General features: G+C 36.7%; 1 protein-coding gene across 1 annotated transcript in view; it reads left to right on the top strand.

Moving 5' to 3' along the window:
• Positions 1-16,049, top strand: part of gabrd (gamma-aminobutyric acid type A receptor subunit delta) — a 34,651-nt gene extending 18,602 nt beyond the window's left edge. The window contains exons 2-9 of the mRNA XM_053624693.1: positions 2,151-2,266; positions 2,939-3,006; positions 6,336-6,556; positions 7,173-7,255; positions 8,301-8,438; positions 8,642-8,797; positions 12,964-13,172; positions 14,651-16,049. Coding sequence (XP_053480668.1) covers positions 2,151-2,266; positions 2,939-3,006; positions 6,336-6,556; positions 7,173-7,255; positions 8,301-8,438; positions 8,642-8,797; positions 12,964-13,172; positions 14,651-14,935 — 1,276 coding nt within the window. The 3' untranslated portion in view covers positions 14,936-16,049. The remainder of the gene's footprint in view (positions 1-2,150; positions 2,267-2,938; positions 3,007-6,335; positions 6,557-7,172; positions 7,256-8,300; positions 8,439-8,641; positions 8,798-12,963; positions 13,173-14,650) is intronic.
• The last annotated feature ends 1,319 nt before the right edge of the window (positions 16,050-17,368 follow it).

Raw genomic sequence — 17,368 nt, 5'->3', positions numbered from 1 at the left:
ATGAGACCAGTTACTTTGAAACAACTTGTTGAAATGGAGAGAATAAAGTTTATATTTGCATTTCTTTCAGAATTTTGGAATTAATTATTATTAATTTAAAAGGTGGCATAAAAGGCAGAACGATTGGTATCAGCCGATATCACTCTGAATAATCGATTATGGTTTCGGCTGAGAAATTAAGTATCGGTGCATCTCTAGTTATACTCTTAACAAAACTTGCAGCACTGATAGAACCAACAAAATTCACGTTTAACTAACTCAACCCCGTAGTTCAAGCTTATAATCAAAATGAATTTCACAAGCTTATATTGAAATGGCAAGGTTTTGTTTTATTTTGTTTTTGCTATAAACTTAGGATATTTTGGTTTGAGATCAGAAGATGAATGAGATTATAGATCAGAATTTCGGCTTTTATTTCCTGATAGTTACATCTGGATGTTTTAAACAACTTAAAACGTGGCAGATTTGGTGGAAGACTACCCAATTTTTAGGTGAGCAAAAGTAATGGAACATATAGTCTTAAACTAAATGAAAGTAAATAACACTTAATATTTGGCTGCATATCCCTTGCTTGTAATAACTGCATCAAGCTGTCGACTTACTGACATCTCCAAATTGTTGGTTTCTTCTTTTGTGATGTTGTTCCAGACTTGTACCACAGCTTCCTTCAGTTGTTGTTTGTTTTGGGGGGTTTCTCCCTTAAGTCTCTCTTCAGAATGGGAAATGCTGATCAACTGGGTTAAGGTCTGGTGATTGGCTTGGACAGTCTAAAACCCTCCATCCCCATGGAGAAAAATGCTTTACTCCCTTAGACAGCTCTCTGGTCTTCATGTTGGTTTATCCTTCTTAACAACAAATGCAGTCTTCACAGTCACAACCCAGGGCTCAAACCAAGAATAGATATTCAGAGCTATTTATACTTTAAACAATCAATCTAACAGGACACACCTGGGCAACACAAAACACCTGCTAATCATATGTTCCAATATCTTTGGTTGCATGAATAATTTGTGGGTTCAAGCCAAAGTTGTCATATTCAAAATTGTTCAACAGATCTAGTTGTATATATCAGGAAATTAAAGCTGAAATCTTGATTTATTGTCTCTAATTTGTCTTTTGATTTCAATGTATTCAGTGTAAAATAAAAATAAAATTATTGTCCTTGCCATTCCAATACCTTTAGAAAAGACTGTACATAAGCTGTTTAAACTTGACAGTGTAATCTTTATATAAAAGTGCATGAACTAATTGAAAGTTATATATTTAGAAGCTGATAAATCAAAGTTTATGTCAGTTAGTCTTGTTATGCATAAATTTACACACACTCAGGAGCACGAGTAGGATATGAGAGGATTTTTTCTCTCTAAATTACAGGATCTTGATAAATGTGGCCCATTATCCTTACGAAATAGAGCACTCACACTTTCAAAATGTATAAAAGACAAGAAAAAAATACTAATTCTACAGAAGATATTTGTCATGTAATATCAGAGAAGGAACTCTGGACTACAGTTCCCAGCAGCCAATGCACCTCACTGCATCACGGTCACATGACCACCTGTACCTGAATCACGGTCATGTTAACGAGCACTTATTTGTATACAAGACACTGTTTGCAGTGCACTCCTAGTCTTGTGTTTGTTCAGGCTGTGTTTATGGTCTTTGTTTCATGTTTATTCCTAGCCTTAGTTTTTTTGCCGCTTTCCATCTCCGCCTCTAAATTGTGACAATATTAAAGAGTGCAATGTTAACATAAGGTGGTATCAATTTAAAACATTTTCCCCCAGTAACATTAATTAGATTTTTCTTTCATTCATTAAAAATGCACCACATTAGCCACAGAACCACTGAAGATTTGTTACAATTTCAGGTAATACTATAATGGAATTGAAATATAAATTGAGGGTTATATGAATATGTGATGTCAAGTCACTTGTCCACAAAGATATGAAATAATATGAGCTTTGGAGATCATGAAATTCATCAAATAAAAATCACATATAAATAGTAATGATTGTTTTATTTTATAATACCATAATATCATTTCACTGTTCCAGACCATTAAATTATAGAGTTTTATTGCTTCATGAGATCACGCATACAATGTTTCATTCAGATACATATGATTTTGTGTGCCTTTGCTCTTATAGGGCCATGCTGAATGACATTGGTGACTATGTAGGTACGGATATTGAGATTTCCTGGTTGCCAAATCTGGATGATTTAATGAAAGGCTATGCTCGAAACTTTCGTCCAGGGATAGGAGGTGAGTCATTCGATTGCACTTTCACCCCTCCTTACATTTACAGGTTTTCTTAGCATATGCATTAGAACATAACAAAGTTGTGTGGTTCGATGAGATTGCTGACCAAACTGTGTTCCAGTTCCTGAAATCTAATTTTAACCATTATATTTAAGCCACACATTTTTAATGGACTCTAATTCTGACTGTGCATATTAATGAGTACTTGATGTGTCATAAGCACGTAAGCCCACCGAACTGCCAGTGCAACTGCGAATTCATTATTAACAAACAATTGTCACAGCGCAGATTTCTATATCTCACAGCTTCACTCCATCAGGGTGAAGATGCATTTGAGCCTTATTTTGGTTGTATAGTCAACAAACATTATGACCATTATGGAACTATAGGATAGATCCATTCAAAAATCCTGTTAAGGGCCACAGATTCCACACATTAAGGTTAATGTTAAAAAAAAAAAAAAAAAAAAAAGGAGCAAAGCTTTCAGACAGTGTGTCCATGTATAAAAAGGCATGATCAAGATGCATTAACATTTCAGGTTTAAAAAACAACACATTTGCACTCATTAATATGGCTATTAAGTGATTAGTGTGTTTGAGTATAATGACAGTGTTGAGTCTTTAGGGAGTATGAGTAGGAGGTAAATGTTACTTTGTCTTATGTTTCTCTTTAAAGGACCTCCAGTGAATGTTGCCATGGCCATTGAAGTAGCCAGCATTGACCATATCTCAGAAGCCAACATGGTATGGACTGAAAATAATAATAATAATAATAATATAATAATAATGTTTTGCTTTGCCTAGGTTAAAGTTAAATTGTTGCCTGTATGCTGTTTACAACATCAACCACTTTAGTTTTAAATGATGCTGTCGATTTTAAGGTCAAAATTTCAATATAGATTTAGAAAAGTGAATTTGGGTAAGTATGTCAGGATGTGGTGAATTTTTAGTTAAGAGCAGGGTTGGGAGGGTTACTTTAAAAATGTATTCCGTTACAGTTACAAATGACTTCATAAAAAATGTAATCAGTAACATAATCCAATTATCACAATATGAAAGTAAGGTAATCTGATTATTTTTGGATTACATATGTAAATATGTAAAAAAAAAAAAAAAAAAGTCAAGAGAAAAGCAATATGATCAAAAATATTTTTTATTTAACGCTTAAAAACATGTTTGGATTTGTTTTAATAAAGTAAATGAATAAATAAATACATAAAAGATCACTGTCCCTGATGTGGGTAACATTACATCACAAAAGCTAGGGTGACCATATTCTGGTTTTCCAAAAAACAGTTCTGTGTGTGTGTGTGTGTGTGTGTGTGTGTGTGTGTGTGTATGTGTGTGTGTGTTAATAGCATTCAAAACAATATTACTATGAATGCAGACTTTAATACACTGAAAAAGACACACTATTAGCATCACATAAATATATATAAATAAAATAGGTTTTACTCTGCCCGCGTTTAAATTTTTTTCCTAGATTCTTTAGAATGTCCATGGAATAGAATAAAATATGAGATGCCACGATTGTACCTTCTGCCATCATTTACACATTTGAATGACCATGTAGGCTAATACGAAGCAATGTGATAACATGAAATTTAAAATGACCTTATATGGTTGTGGGCATTGTTTCGGCTTCATTTGCTGCTATTGTCTAGCAACTGTTTGACACCGTACACAACAGTGTTTCACCTTAGCATGTTCGCTGAGAGTAGGCTAATGGTTGAGAGGCAGGAATTTGGCCAATAGTTGCTGCAAGCCTTTTAGAATCAACCGATTTGTGTGTGAGAAGTTACAGAGAGGGGTTAAAGCAATGCAAATATACACACACATGCTGCAGTTTTAGACCATAAGCACATCATAATGAAACTAAAGCCGAATCCCAGACACTTTATCAAATTTAGAAATCCCGGCCGGACGCTTCTTTAAGGTCCTAAAAAGAGGACATGTCCGGGAAAAAGAGGATTTCAAAAACAAAAGCATTTCAGAGAACAATTTGTGTTAATTTTTACCAAATTAACTTTGCACAAAATTTATTTGCGTATGCACCAGGAGGTTGCTCATGTGAGCCATGACTGGCAAAAGAGAACCAGAACTATAATTGAGCCACTGTCTATACTGTGTTATGTCAAAAGTTTAATTTCTTTGGTTTTAAATGGAAAACAAAAATTGTAATCCTGATAGTATTCCCAATTTTTACAAAATGTACTTGTAATGACTTTATTTTTTGATGTAACTGTAATGGATTAGAGTTACCAGTTTTTTGTATCCTGATTACGTAATGCTGTTACACGTATTCCGTTACTCCCCAAGCCTGGTGATGAGACGTGAAATTTGAAGTGGAAAAGAATATAATGAATATTTTAATTTAGGTATGTAGTTATGTTTACACTTTGATAATGAGTCTTTATTGATCACGTATGCATTATAGCACAGTGAAAGTATTTTCTTTGCATACCCCAGCATGTCAGGAAGCTGGGTCAGAGAGCAAGGTCAGCCATGATACTGCACCCCTGGAACAGAGAGGGTTAAGGGCCTTGCTCAAAGGCCCAACAGTGGCAGCTTGGCAGTACTTGGGCTTGAACCCCCAACCTTCCGATCAGTAACCCAGAGCCTTAACCGCCAATCCACCACTTCATGGCCTTTTAGTTTCTTGCTATGAATAATATTACCCAAAGTTAGGTAACAATTTACATTAAGGTTCTCTCGGCTGATATTATTAATTAACACATTAATTAACATTAACAAACCATGTACTTCAGTGTTAGTATATAATAAATAAAATGAAGAAAGTAACGAACGCTTGTATTACTGCTAACAAGTTTTTTTTTGTTGTTTTTTTTTTTTACCAGTACCTTGTTCACTTTTTCAGAACTTTTCACACTACTTTCTGCAGAAACACATCACAAAATATGCTCATTCCAACAAAACTACAGCACTAGTTTTGAGCACAAGACTACATTAGTGTCAAAGACATTAATGAAGGACCCCTATATTTACATAAATCTATGAAGTAGTTCAGTTAGAACAATTACAGTATTTACGCTGTGGTTTGTATAGAATTGTAATTAGTTGTTCTGTGGTTAACTTATTTAGTGTAAACAATGCATAGATTAAAAAACAGGAAAAAAATTACAAAACTGTAAAAAAAAAAAAAAGAAAAAAAAAAGTCTTGTATACAGTTACTGTAAAGTAACTCCAGTAGTGACCTCTTTTTAGTGTATTATAGATAGCAGCACCTGCATAGGACAGCAAATGGGAGTGAGAGTTAACAGTGTTTGGCCAATTTACATACATTCAGTCAACAGTTTGTCTTTATAACCATTATAATTTTTTGGGCTTTGTTTGTTGTCCAATATAGTATTTATGATCAGCAAACTAATATCCAGTTTATTTTCATGTTAGGTTTAGCATTTGCAGTTGGAGCTATATAAATACACAGTTTTGCAAAAAATTTAAATTGCATGAGAATTGAATGAAAGAATTTCAGAAATTTCCTATTGTATTCAAGCAAGGAAAATATTCTTCATGCTCACATAGAATAGGTGTGCTGACCTTGTGAAGAGTTTTGAAAATGTTTCTGAAAATGTTTCTTAGCAATTGCAAAATTGTATAATAATAATAATAATAATAATAATAATAATGTCATTGATGTTAAATAATAACCAAATAAGCTAATTATTCAACAGCTGTGTACACCAGTTTTCATACCATCAGTGAGTACAATGAATCCCACAATGACCAATATGAACCAACACCTTAATAAACAAATCCATGATTGTTAACTGGCAACATTTAGAACTGAAACTGAAAAGCAAGCTTCAATATTTACACCTAAATAACAGAGTTCATTTGTCAGTGCAGGTGTATTTCATTAACATTTCATTGATTTTTGCTTTATTAACAAAAGTCAACTAATGTGTTAACACTATTTTTTAAATTTTTTTTATTAATGCTGTAAATATTGTTTGTTAAGGAAACCTTAATGGAAAGGGTTACCCAAATATAATTTTCTGTGTGTGTGTGTGTATTTGTGTGTGTGTGTGTGTGTGTGTGTGTTCTGGCAGGAATATACCATGACTGTGTTTCTGCGTCAGAGCTGGCGAGACGATCGCCTTTCTTACAACCACACGAACAAGACCCTGGGGCTGGACAGCCGTTTTGTAGATAAACTCTGGGTTCCAGACACGTTTATAGTCAATGCCAAATCGGCCTGGTTCCATGACGTCACTGTTGAGAACAAGCTCATACGGCTACAGCCTGATGGTGTCATCCTCTACAGCAGTCGGTGTGTGTGTGTGTGTGTGTGTGTGTGTGTGTGTGTGTGTGCGCGTGCATGCGCATCATTCATAATATATAATATATAACAGTTGAATGACTGAATTTTTAACGAATAAATGGGCACTAAAGGGACATATGAAACAAATTTATTTTGTTTAACTACATGGCCTGTATAAGTCCATGGTTCCAATTCCATTTTTCAATCATTTTTGATGTTCTTATATTAAAACACTTGCATACTGTATAGGATAAGCAAGATGTAATATTATGCTAATTATATTAAGTAAAATTGCACTTTACACTTTACCAATCAGCTACTCATTTATTGTGCTAAGACAATACTGCAGTTCTGTGAGATTCCATAGTTTATATGGAAAATTTCAAGAGCAAATCCTGTGAAATCCTCTGCAATTCCTTGAACACAGAATTCATAGTAATAATAGTTAGTAGAATAATAATAGTAGTTAGTAGTGAGTAGAATAGTAATAGTAGTTAGTAGAATAATAATAGTAGTTAGTAGTGAGTAGAATAGTAATAGTAGTTAGAATTTATTAAAAGGGCTTCCTGATACATCTTGTACTTAGTCACACTTGGTGGTTTGTGTCTCTGTTTCTCTTTTCCAGGATCACATCCACAGCAGCCTGTGACATGGACCTAACCAAGTACCCAATGGATGAGCAGGAGTGCATGCTGGACCTTGAGAGCTGTACGTTGCAATACATTTTGAGAGAGAGAGAGAGAGAGAGAGAGAGAGAGAGAGAGAAATTGGGATTTATTGGATTAATTGGGACATGTCATGAACCTACACAAAATAGTCCATAATATTGAAGTGTGAGGAAAAATCAATATAGTTTGGCCCCAGTCTTTGTTAGAGAACATATTTAAACATACAGCATTCTAAAGTCATGAAGATCAAGGCGCTATTAAAATCCACCATAAATCAGTGACTGGGTAAGGAGTGTATTATTCAGAGAAGCAACCAAGCAGCCAAAGGTAACTCCGAATGAGCTGGAGAGATCCATGTTGGAGACTCTGTAAACATGCAAATAAATGTGCTCTAGTTTGATGAGACCACAAATGAACTTCTTGAGCTTGGCTACAAGTGCTACATTTGATTGAAACCCAAAACTGTTCATCACCCTGAGAACCCCACCCCCACAGTGAAGAAAGGTGGTGGTAGCATCATGTTGAGAGTTACCCTGTGGCCTCTTGGTTGCTTCTCTGACTAATGCTTTCCTTACACCTCTGGTGGATGACCTCCTCTAGCCTCTTGGTTGTGCCATATTCTTCCCTGTTTTTAATAATGGATTTAATGTGCTCCACAGGATGTTCTAGGATATTTTTATAACCAAACCTCAATTGATGCTTATTGAGAACTTCTTGGTGTTCATGATGCTGTTTGTTAGGTATGTTCTCTAACAAACTCTGAGGCCTTCCAGGAACAGGTGTATTTATATTGAGATCATTTGACACATAATGATTTGTACATCAGTGGACTCCATTCTGTTTATGTGTCTTATGATGGTACCTGGTTGCACCAGAACTAATTTAGTATTATGGGATATTTTGGATAAATCTATGACATATAATCCCTATAAAATTAAATTCAGTTTTAGGTTGTAATACTAGAAAATAGTATTAAAATAAAAATTAGAGCAAAACTCTGCTAGGTGGTAAATCTTCTGGATCAGGGTTAGGCAGTCAAGACATAAACACTCCTCTCTTATCACTTTGTATTATTGGTTCTGCAGATGGCTACTCTTCAGAGGACATCAGTTATTACTGGTCAGACAGCCAGAAACATATTCATGGCCTGGACAAACTGGAGCTGTCCCAGTTTACTATCACAGACTACAGTTTTATCACTGAGATGATGAACTTTAAATCGGGTGAGTCAGATTGAGGTTTTTTACTGAATTATTTATAACCATGTACAAGTACAACAATATATTTGACTTTATTATAGTAAATCCCTAGACATCAATTTCTGCCAACATCTTTTAAGGTCATTCCTTGTTTACAACCAAAGTTATGAATTAAATATTTAATAACTCAAAGGTGTTGGATTTTAAATGTTTTTCATTTAAAATAGCTGGGCGATTCCCTCGGCTCAGTTTGCACTTCCGGTTGCGGCGGAATCGAGGAGTGTACATCATACAGTCCTACATGCCCTCTATCCTGCTGGTTGCCATGTCCTGGGTGTCTTTCTGGATCAGCCAATCAGCTGTGCCTGCAAGAGTATCACTAGGTTTGTCACTAGATCTGACATATAATTATCATATTTGGCATAGATACAGTAGGATACTGTGCAATATTTGGTGTGACAACTCTTCACATCATCAGTTCTCTTAGGTACACTGTCATGCAGTTTTATAAGGCAGCTGACTGGTAGGTTAGTTCAAGCATCATGGAGAATCAACCATAATTCAGTAATGTTTTTATTGCAAAAGTGGTCTATTATACAACAGCACTGTATTTTGATTGTTCAGAGAGTGTAGATTAATTTTCTGTAATAGAAGCGCTGACAGTAATACAGCTTCAAGTCACAGATTTATATTAATGTGCTCCTTCAAGTTCATTATCATTTTCATAATAACAGCAAATGCACATGCTCTAAGTCTAATAATAAATTGATGAAATAATGTGTTGCCACGTAACAAAGAAAACCTATTTTTGTTGAATGTTGCTATTGTGAAGTCTTTCGTGAGGAGACGTTTCTTTAGCATTTTTGGAAGGAGACTCCAGTGTCAGCATAATCACAGTAGGCCATAAGGTGTACTAGGAAAAAGTGGCTAGAAAGTGATTTTCATTCCCACACCTGGGTACTACTTTTTAAATGAATTTTTGACAACACCCTTATGGACTTTATGTTAAAAGTTCTCCATACAATATCCTGCAGTTTTTTATCATGATCCATAAAATGTATATAATTGTGAATTTTAAAAAACTAAAATCTTGTGCTACTATTTTTGCTTGTAACTTTATTTCTATGCATTTTAGCAACACAAAATATCTCTCAAACTGACATGTACAGTGCATCCGGAGAGTATTCACAGCACTTCACTTTTTCCACATTTTGTTATGTTACAGCCTTATTCCAAAATTCTATAAATAATACCCCATAATGACAAGGTGAAAGAAGTTTGTTTGAAATCTTTGCAAATTTATTAAAAATAAAAAACAAAAAAGCATATGTACATAAGTATTCACAGCCTTTGCTCAATACTTTGTTGAATCACCTTTGGCACCAACTACAGCCTATTTTGGCACCAATTACAGCACACCTATTTTTGGTCAGTTTCTCCCATTCTTCTTTGCAGGACCTCTCAAGCTCCATCAGGTTGGATGGGGAGCGTTGGTGCACAGCCATTTTCAGATCTCTCCAGAGATGTTCAATCAGGTTCAAGTCTGGGATCTGGCTGGGCCAATCAAGGACATTCACAGAGTTCTCCTGTAGCCACTCTTTTGTTATCTTGGCTGTGTGCTTAGGGTCGTTGTCCTGTTGGAAGATGAACCGTCACCCCAGTCTGAGGTCCAGAGCACTCTGGAGCAGATTTTCATCAAGGATGTCTCTGTACATTGCTGCATTCATCTTTCCCTCGATCCTGACTAGTCTCCCAGTTCCTGCCGCTGAAAAACATCCCCACAGCATGATGCTGCCACCACCATGCTTCACTGTAGAGATGGTATTGGCCAGGTGATGAGTGGTGCCTGGTTTCCTCCAGACATGACGTTTGCCATTCAGGCCAAAGAGTTCAATCTTTGTTCAATCTTTGGTCTGAGAGTCCTTCAGGTGCCTTTTGGCAAACTCCAGGTGGGCTGTCATGTGCCTTTTACTGAGGAGTGGCTTCTATCTGGCCACTCTACCATACAGGCCTGATTGGTGGAGTGCTGCAGAGATGGTTGTTCTTCTGGAAGGTTCTCCTCTCTCCACAGGGACATGCTGGAGCTCTGTCAGAGTGACCATCAGGTTTTTGGTCACCTCCCTGACTAAGGCCCTTCTCCCCCGATCGCTCAGTTTGGCCGGGCGTCCAGCTCTAGGAAGAGTCCTGGTGGTTCCAAACTTCTTCTATTTAGGCCACTGTGCTCATTGGGACCTTCAATGCTGCAGAAATGTTTCTGTACCCATTCCCCAGATCTGTGCTTCGATACGATCCTATCTCGGAGGTCTACAGACAATTCCTTGGACTTCATGGCTTGGTTTGTGCTCTGACATGCATTGTTAACTGTGGGACCTTATATAGACAGGTGTGTGCCCTTCCAAATCATGTCCAATCAACTGAATTTACCACAGGTGGACTCCAGTCAAGTTGTAGAAACATCTCAAGGATGATCAGTGGAAACAGGATGCACCTGAGCTCAATTTTGAGTGTCATGGCAAAGGCTGTGAATACTTATGTACATGTGCTTTTTTGTTTTTTATTTTTAATAAATTTGCAAAGATTTCAAACAAACTTCTTTCACGGTGTCATTATGGGGTATTGTTTGTAGAATTTTTAGGAAAATAATGAATTTAATCCATTTTGGAATAAGGTTGTAACATAACAAAATGTGGAAAAGGTGAAGCACTGTGAATACTTTCCGGATGCACTGTATACATGTACCTAAACATCTGAGACAGGTATTGGTGCATTAGTATACTCAAGTGTGAAATGTAGACCATGAAATATGGCAAATTTGTAGAAAATATGCCTCAACTTCACGGATTGGAACCAAGCAAAATTAAGCATACACATTGTAAATATAGCAAAACTGTGATGTTTTATACATCAAAATTTTCAGTAAGCACTGTGTAATCACAGAAAGAAAAAAAAGGGGCACACTTTGGCCCAAGTTGGCTGAAATGACTCAAAATGCTCAAAATCAGCCTAAAATATGACACAGCACGTCTTTACTCATCAGTATAGTTCCTATCACTATCATCAGAGCCATCATCCCATGTAGCTCTCTGTTTATTGGGAAACATTTGCACAATTTAGTGCCCCATATATGGGTACGGGATTAAATGAAAAACAGCTACAGGTAAAGCTGTAACCTAAGAGTTTTCTGACATGGGAAAGTCTTTAGGATGGAGGGTTTTGTCATTTATTGGCAAAATGACAAGCTCTGTTTTTTTGCCTTACTACCTTCAATAGAGAGAAAAAAAGAGGCTGGTGAGTTGATGTTTATAGATAGTGTAATAACAGGAACTAGCTTGTCTTGTGGACTTTCCATGCCATTAAATGTAACTATAAACAGATTAAAAGTATGAGCTGACACTCTTTAACAAAAGAAAAATTGTAATCTTTGAAAATTGTGTTAACAGCAACTCTAATAACAGCATCCATGCTGTTTAGATTTGTTACATATTATCCTTACACGCATCATGCAAAAAATGATCTGCATCACTTTACTTTTTGGAAATTAAATGTTTGCAAATCAAAATATGTCTCTTTTCCGCTGTCACACCAATGAAAACTTAGTACAAGCATTTAGGAAAAAAATTTATAAAATGATGTATGTGTCTATGGCTGTTACACGGTATTATATTCTATAAATATGAGATCGGAAGGGGGGCGCAAATTGTTTTCAGGAAAAAAAAACACATTGCATTTCAAATAGAATATGCATAAATGAAAAACCCTGAGTTCTCTCTCCCTCTGTATTTTCTTTTTGCTGGGGAGAGGCGGAGTTTAACCTGTCTTTAATCTAGCTGTCAGTGCAGACCAGTGTTGCCAACTTAGCGACTTTTCAGACCCCTTTAGCGACATTTTTTGCAAAAAAAAAAGTGCCTAATGATAAATCTAGCGACTTTTTGGACAAACCTTAGCAACTTTCCAAATGTCTCCAGTACTGTCCTGCAAGCACGAGGTCTTGCTTTCCCACTGCACTCACACCTCTCTCTGCGTCTGCTCTGTTCAGTGAGTGGCTGAGAGCCGGAGCCGCACATTCAGTTGATCGCACAACAGCTGACATAGACGTGAATGTAAAAAGAAGCAAGTGCAGGTGTCCCACTGATTGATTTAGCAATGTCATGGCTAACGAAACAAAAAGTTGAGAACTATATATAAATAGGCTATAAATAATTTAATTCAATTCAATTCAATTGTATTTGTATAGCACTTTTAACAATGGACATTGTCTCAAAGCAGCTTTATAGAAACATATAAACACAGAATTTAATTCTGCTTGATGTGATCAGGAATGTACATTTGCACTCAGAATCATGTGACAAATGACCCTGTTTTCAACCATGGAATACTGTACATTTTTGTTAATGACTTATTGCTTATTAAATGGTACTAAAAATGATCATTTTTATTGTTGTTGTTGTTAATAATAATAATAATAATAATAATAATAATACACACGTAAGGTATGTCAATATGTGAATAGATGTACTGTATATTAAAGAAATGTAACCTCTGTCCTCAGGAATCACTACTGTGCTGACCATGACAACGCTGATGGTGAGTGCCCGCTCCTCGTTGCCTCGTGCCTCCGCCATAAAAGCCCTGGATGTATATTTCTGGATCTGCTATGTGTTTGTGTTCGCTGCCCTGATTGAGTATGCCTTTGCTCACTACAACGCCGACTACAGCAAGCAAGAGAAAGCCAAGGTCAAAGTGAAAAAGACTGCAGAGGTAAGACAAAGGAGGTCAACTTTCATGTAGACAATTGAACATGATAGAGCCAATATCACATAAGTGATATTCCGTTCAATTATTTTTTTTTATTATAGTGCTTTTAACACTGGACATTGTCACATAGCAGCTTTACAGAAATCCATAAATAGATTTAGATTTTTTAGCTTCGTAATGAGCAACCCAGAGTCAACGGTGGCAAGGAAAAACTCCCTGAAACAACATGAGGAAGAAACCAGAGAGTAACCAGACTCAAAAGGGAACCCATATTCTGCTAAGTCATATTGGATAGTGCGATAATGAGTCATTACCACAACTGTATACTGTATACTGTAATGTCACAAGCACTGACTGTGTTGAAAGGATCTTAAACTTTTTCTTTTTTGATTAGCATTAAATTCAAGTCAAGTTGTCCACTGAATAATGAATGACTTGAGCGTAGACTATAAGTGCAGCCAGTGCAATCATTAGGCTAAGTGAGAGCATCCACAGCATGATACAGCCGTGTTTGTCCCTTCTGATTTATTTTCATTATAAAAACATGTCAAGTAACACAATAAACACACTAGTTTAACACTTCATGTTGTTGGTAAAATGAACAATTCTGATTGTCCATTCTTATTGAAACTAGTGGCCTTCAGTCGTCTAACTTCTAATATGTTTGTCTTTACCTTAGGCTAATGTAAAATGAATTAGAGATCATATTAGGGGTTTGAGTACAATATAAGAATTATAAGATTGACTGAATCACATTTCTACAATATTGGGCAGACAGACCCAATTTTTTCCACTAGTTTCTGTCTGAAAGGTTAGGGTTATGATCTGGTATGAGTATGTAATAAACTGCTGATCTCTAGAGTTTACTCAGGATGGTGAGAAAAACAACAAAAAAAAACATACAGTGAGTGACAGCACTGCAAGCGGCAAGGAGAGGTTATAGTAGAATGGCTAGATTGGTTCGAGCTGACAGGAAGGGTATAGTAGCTCAAATTACCACTCGGTACAACTGTGGTGAGCAGAAAAGCATCTCAGAAAACATACATCAAAGTCCAAGGTGGATGGACTACATCTACCACTCCTGATTCCACTCCTGTCAGCGAAGAACAGGAATCTGAGGCTACAGTGGGCACAGGCTCACTAAAACTGGGCAGTCTGAGAGTGAAAAAAGACAAGATGATGTTTTATCAAATATTCAACTATTCAGTTTGGGTGAGCCTGTGCCCAGTGGCTTTAGATTCCTGTTCTTGGACCTGATGTGGTGAAGATTCGGCTGGGTTTTAAATCAGGGTACTTGAGATATTCTCCTGTTACCTATTTTCTGGAATATGTAGCTTATATGTTAATTTCACTTTTAACTATATTATTGTGGGTATTTTACATTTTTAGTGTTTGAAATTTTGTACCGTGTCCTTGAGTGTGAGAAAGGTACTATACAAATGAAAGTATCAAACAAAGGTATTCTTATGATTACTTTACAGTCCATGGTGAAGAATGGAAAGCAGGCCATGGTCCTCTTTTCACTGTCAGTGACGGGCATGAATCAAGGCTTCGTGGTCTCCAACCGGCAGAACCGCGCCCAATCTGAGACACCCGTAGAGCCTCCGGAAGAGGTGGAAATGGCTAAGCAAGAAAGCAGTGAGGAGAGGAAGTGCTGCAAGTGCAAACCCATAGACGCAGACACAATTGATATCTACGCCCGTGCCGTCTTCCCTTTCACTTTCGCCGTGGTCAACGTCATCTACTGGGTGGCTTATACCATGTGACATACAGATGTTAAATCAGCTGAAAATCTTGAGATTTTGGATTTTTACAATATGGGATGATCACGGTTGTCAAGCTATGATTCAGATTGTTGAATCCTTATGATTCAACTCTGACTGCTTAGGTTTTGTGTGGCTCTACATCTGATAATGTTAGGTAATGAAGTTGGGAACATCTGGTGAGAAAGCACTTTTCCTTTCAACAATCTCTCAGATGAAGGTGAGTGGAATATGAGGAATCGCTGTGAGGGCTGCTGATTGTCTCGCCTCTGCAACATTACATTGCCTTGGTTTCTCTTTATGCATTACTATTATAATATATTAGATTTATTGTTATATTATATTATTTTGTGACATTTAATTGCAGTTCTTTTTCACCTGAAACCTGGGATAATTAAATTAAACCACACAACATGACTGCATGACTAATGTTTTTTGATATCAGTAAAAAAAAGGTTTTAAGTTTCCTGCCATTCTCTAGGCTTTGGTCTGACTTCAAATTAATTTCAGACTTTACGAAACTCTATCCAGTGTTTGCTTTTCAACATAAGGTAATTACTTGAGCAAATGACTGAAATGCTGCTCCAGTCATGAAAGAAGGACATAGTTTAAATAATGACATTAAATAATGACAGTTTTATTCACAATGCCTACATGCATGTTAATATATTTATAATGTGACCTATATACCTATATAACCTTTATAATGTGACCATATAATGTGAAGGTAGCCGAACTCTAGACTTATCACAGACCAAATGTATGTCTATGTAAAGTTTTGGGTTTAAAAATGGCCGCAAGACATTGAAAATGATCTAGTGCCCTGGACAAGCCTGGTATGGAGAGGGTTTTATGGCCAGCTTTCTTAAATAATTCAGCTTCTTAATATAGCTTTCCTTTTAAGGCTCCAAATAATTAAATAACAAGACAAAGAGAAAATTGTATTGAGTCTATATAGAGGCGATGACTGCTGCAATAAATTTGAGAGTGACAAAAGAAACAAAATGTGTGTGATTTACTTCAGTATGCCACAGATTAGATGATCTATGCAAATCTTCAATGATAATATGATGCTTCTCCTGAGGAAATAGAAATTCAGTGTGTCCCTACATGGAAGCCAAAGACACTCTGCCTAAACTGGAATTAATAGCTATGAGAATGGTTCAAGAAAGCTCAACACGGCAAAATGAAGCCTTCTTGAAGTGCAATGTTGGCCAACTCTCCAGCCTTGGAGAAGCTGCAGAATTTCTTCAGGTTTGCTTACTATAATCATCACTTTGTCTGCTCCACTGTATTGCCTAGCAGAAATGTGGTCCTCAAAGTGCAAGAACCAGCAACCAGAGTATCTGAGTGGTTAAGGATAGAGAGGAGAGGGTTATTGCATTCTACCAGCTTAGCAGACCATAGCACGACTACTGTGCTGTGCCACTCATTACAAGCTCCTGGCTATAGCTGGCCTTATCTTTATAGCAAAGACATTACTGCACCACGCCTCATTCACCTGGCCTGTGTGCATCATAGAGCCTGAGGGTCAGGTGGCAAGGAGGTTGGAGGCCTTGCAGACCTATTGCTTCACAATCTGGCACTGCGCAGGGTGTCTACATGCCAATGCTGATGCCCTGTTATAGTGACTTTGAACAGAGGAAGCCTGCAGGTACTGTGAGCTGTGGGAGCCCAAAAGGGATGAAGTGTCAGAGACGGAGTATGTAGTGACAATATCAAAATGGTGTGGTTTTGGAGTTGGGGTCAGAAAGGGTCTGTCATATTTCCTGGGATGACCATGGAGCCGTACTCTTTCCTGCAGGAAAGCCTGACATTGTGTGGTGGACTTTGGGTCGTGCACATTTGTGGTGCATCAAGACAGGCTGGCGCACTATGTGGTACCTGCCAGAAGGTGTACGGGAAGGTGTTTTGAGTAGGGAAAGCTGCCATGCAAATGTAAAATTGTGATGTCATTATTTTTTTTAAAGCGCGGCATAGCTTGCCTATATCTTGTATGCATGGAACCATTCAGCTATCAGCCATTTTTGTAACCCTAGTATTTGCGCCATTCATTTTTAATTTTCTTTGAAATATTACTTGAAAAAATGTATCTTTTTCTGTTTGCTGTTTGCCACTTTTTGTTGGTCATGTGTGTGGGTGTAATCTCTACTTCATAGGCTTTAGTGCAAGGTTTTTTGATTGGTTAATATAGTATATCACCCATACACGAATAAATACTAGAGTAAATTTACTATATAAAATGTAGTAGAATTCTTGTAGTAAATACCATAGTGTTTTTGAACCTTACTATAGTAAAAATATTATAGTAAATTGCAGTGCTATGTGGTTTGTTGTGGTAATGCTACTATAGTATTATAGAGAAAAAAAAACTACAGTCATTACTGTAGTAAATTTTCTACAAATGTACTATAATGTACTATAATATGTGTGACA

Source organism: Ictalurus furcatus, chromosome 5, assembly GCF_023375685.1.
Source record: "Ictalurus furcatus strain D&B chromosome 5, Billie_1.0, whole genome shotgun sequence".
Lineage (NCBI taxonomy): Eukaryota > Metazoa > Chordata > Actinopteri > Siluriformes > Ictaluridae > Ictalurus > Ictalurus furcatus.
The sequence above is the reverse complement of the archived record's forward strand: the minus strand, read 5'-3'. Positions and strand labels throughout refer to the sequence as shown.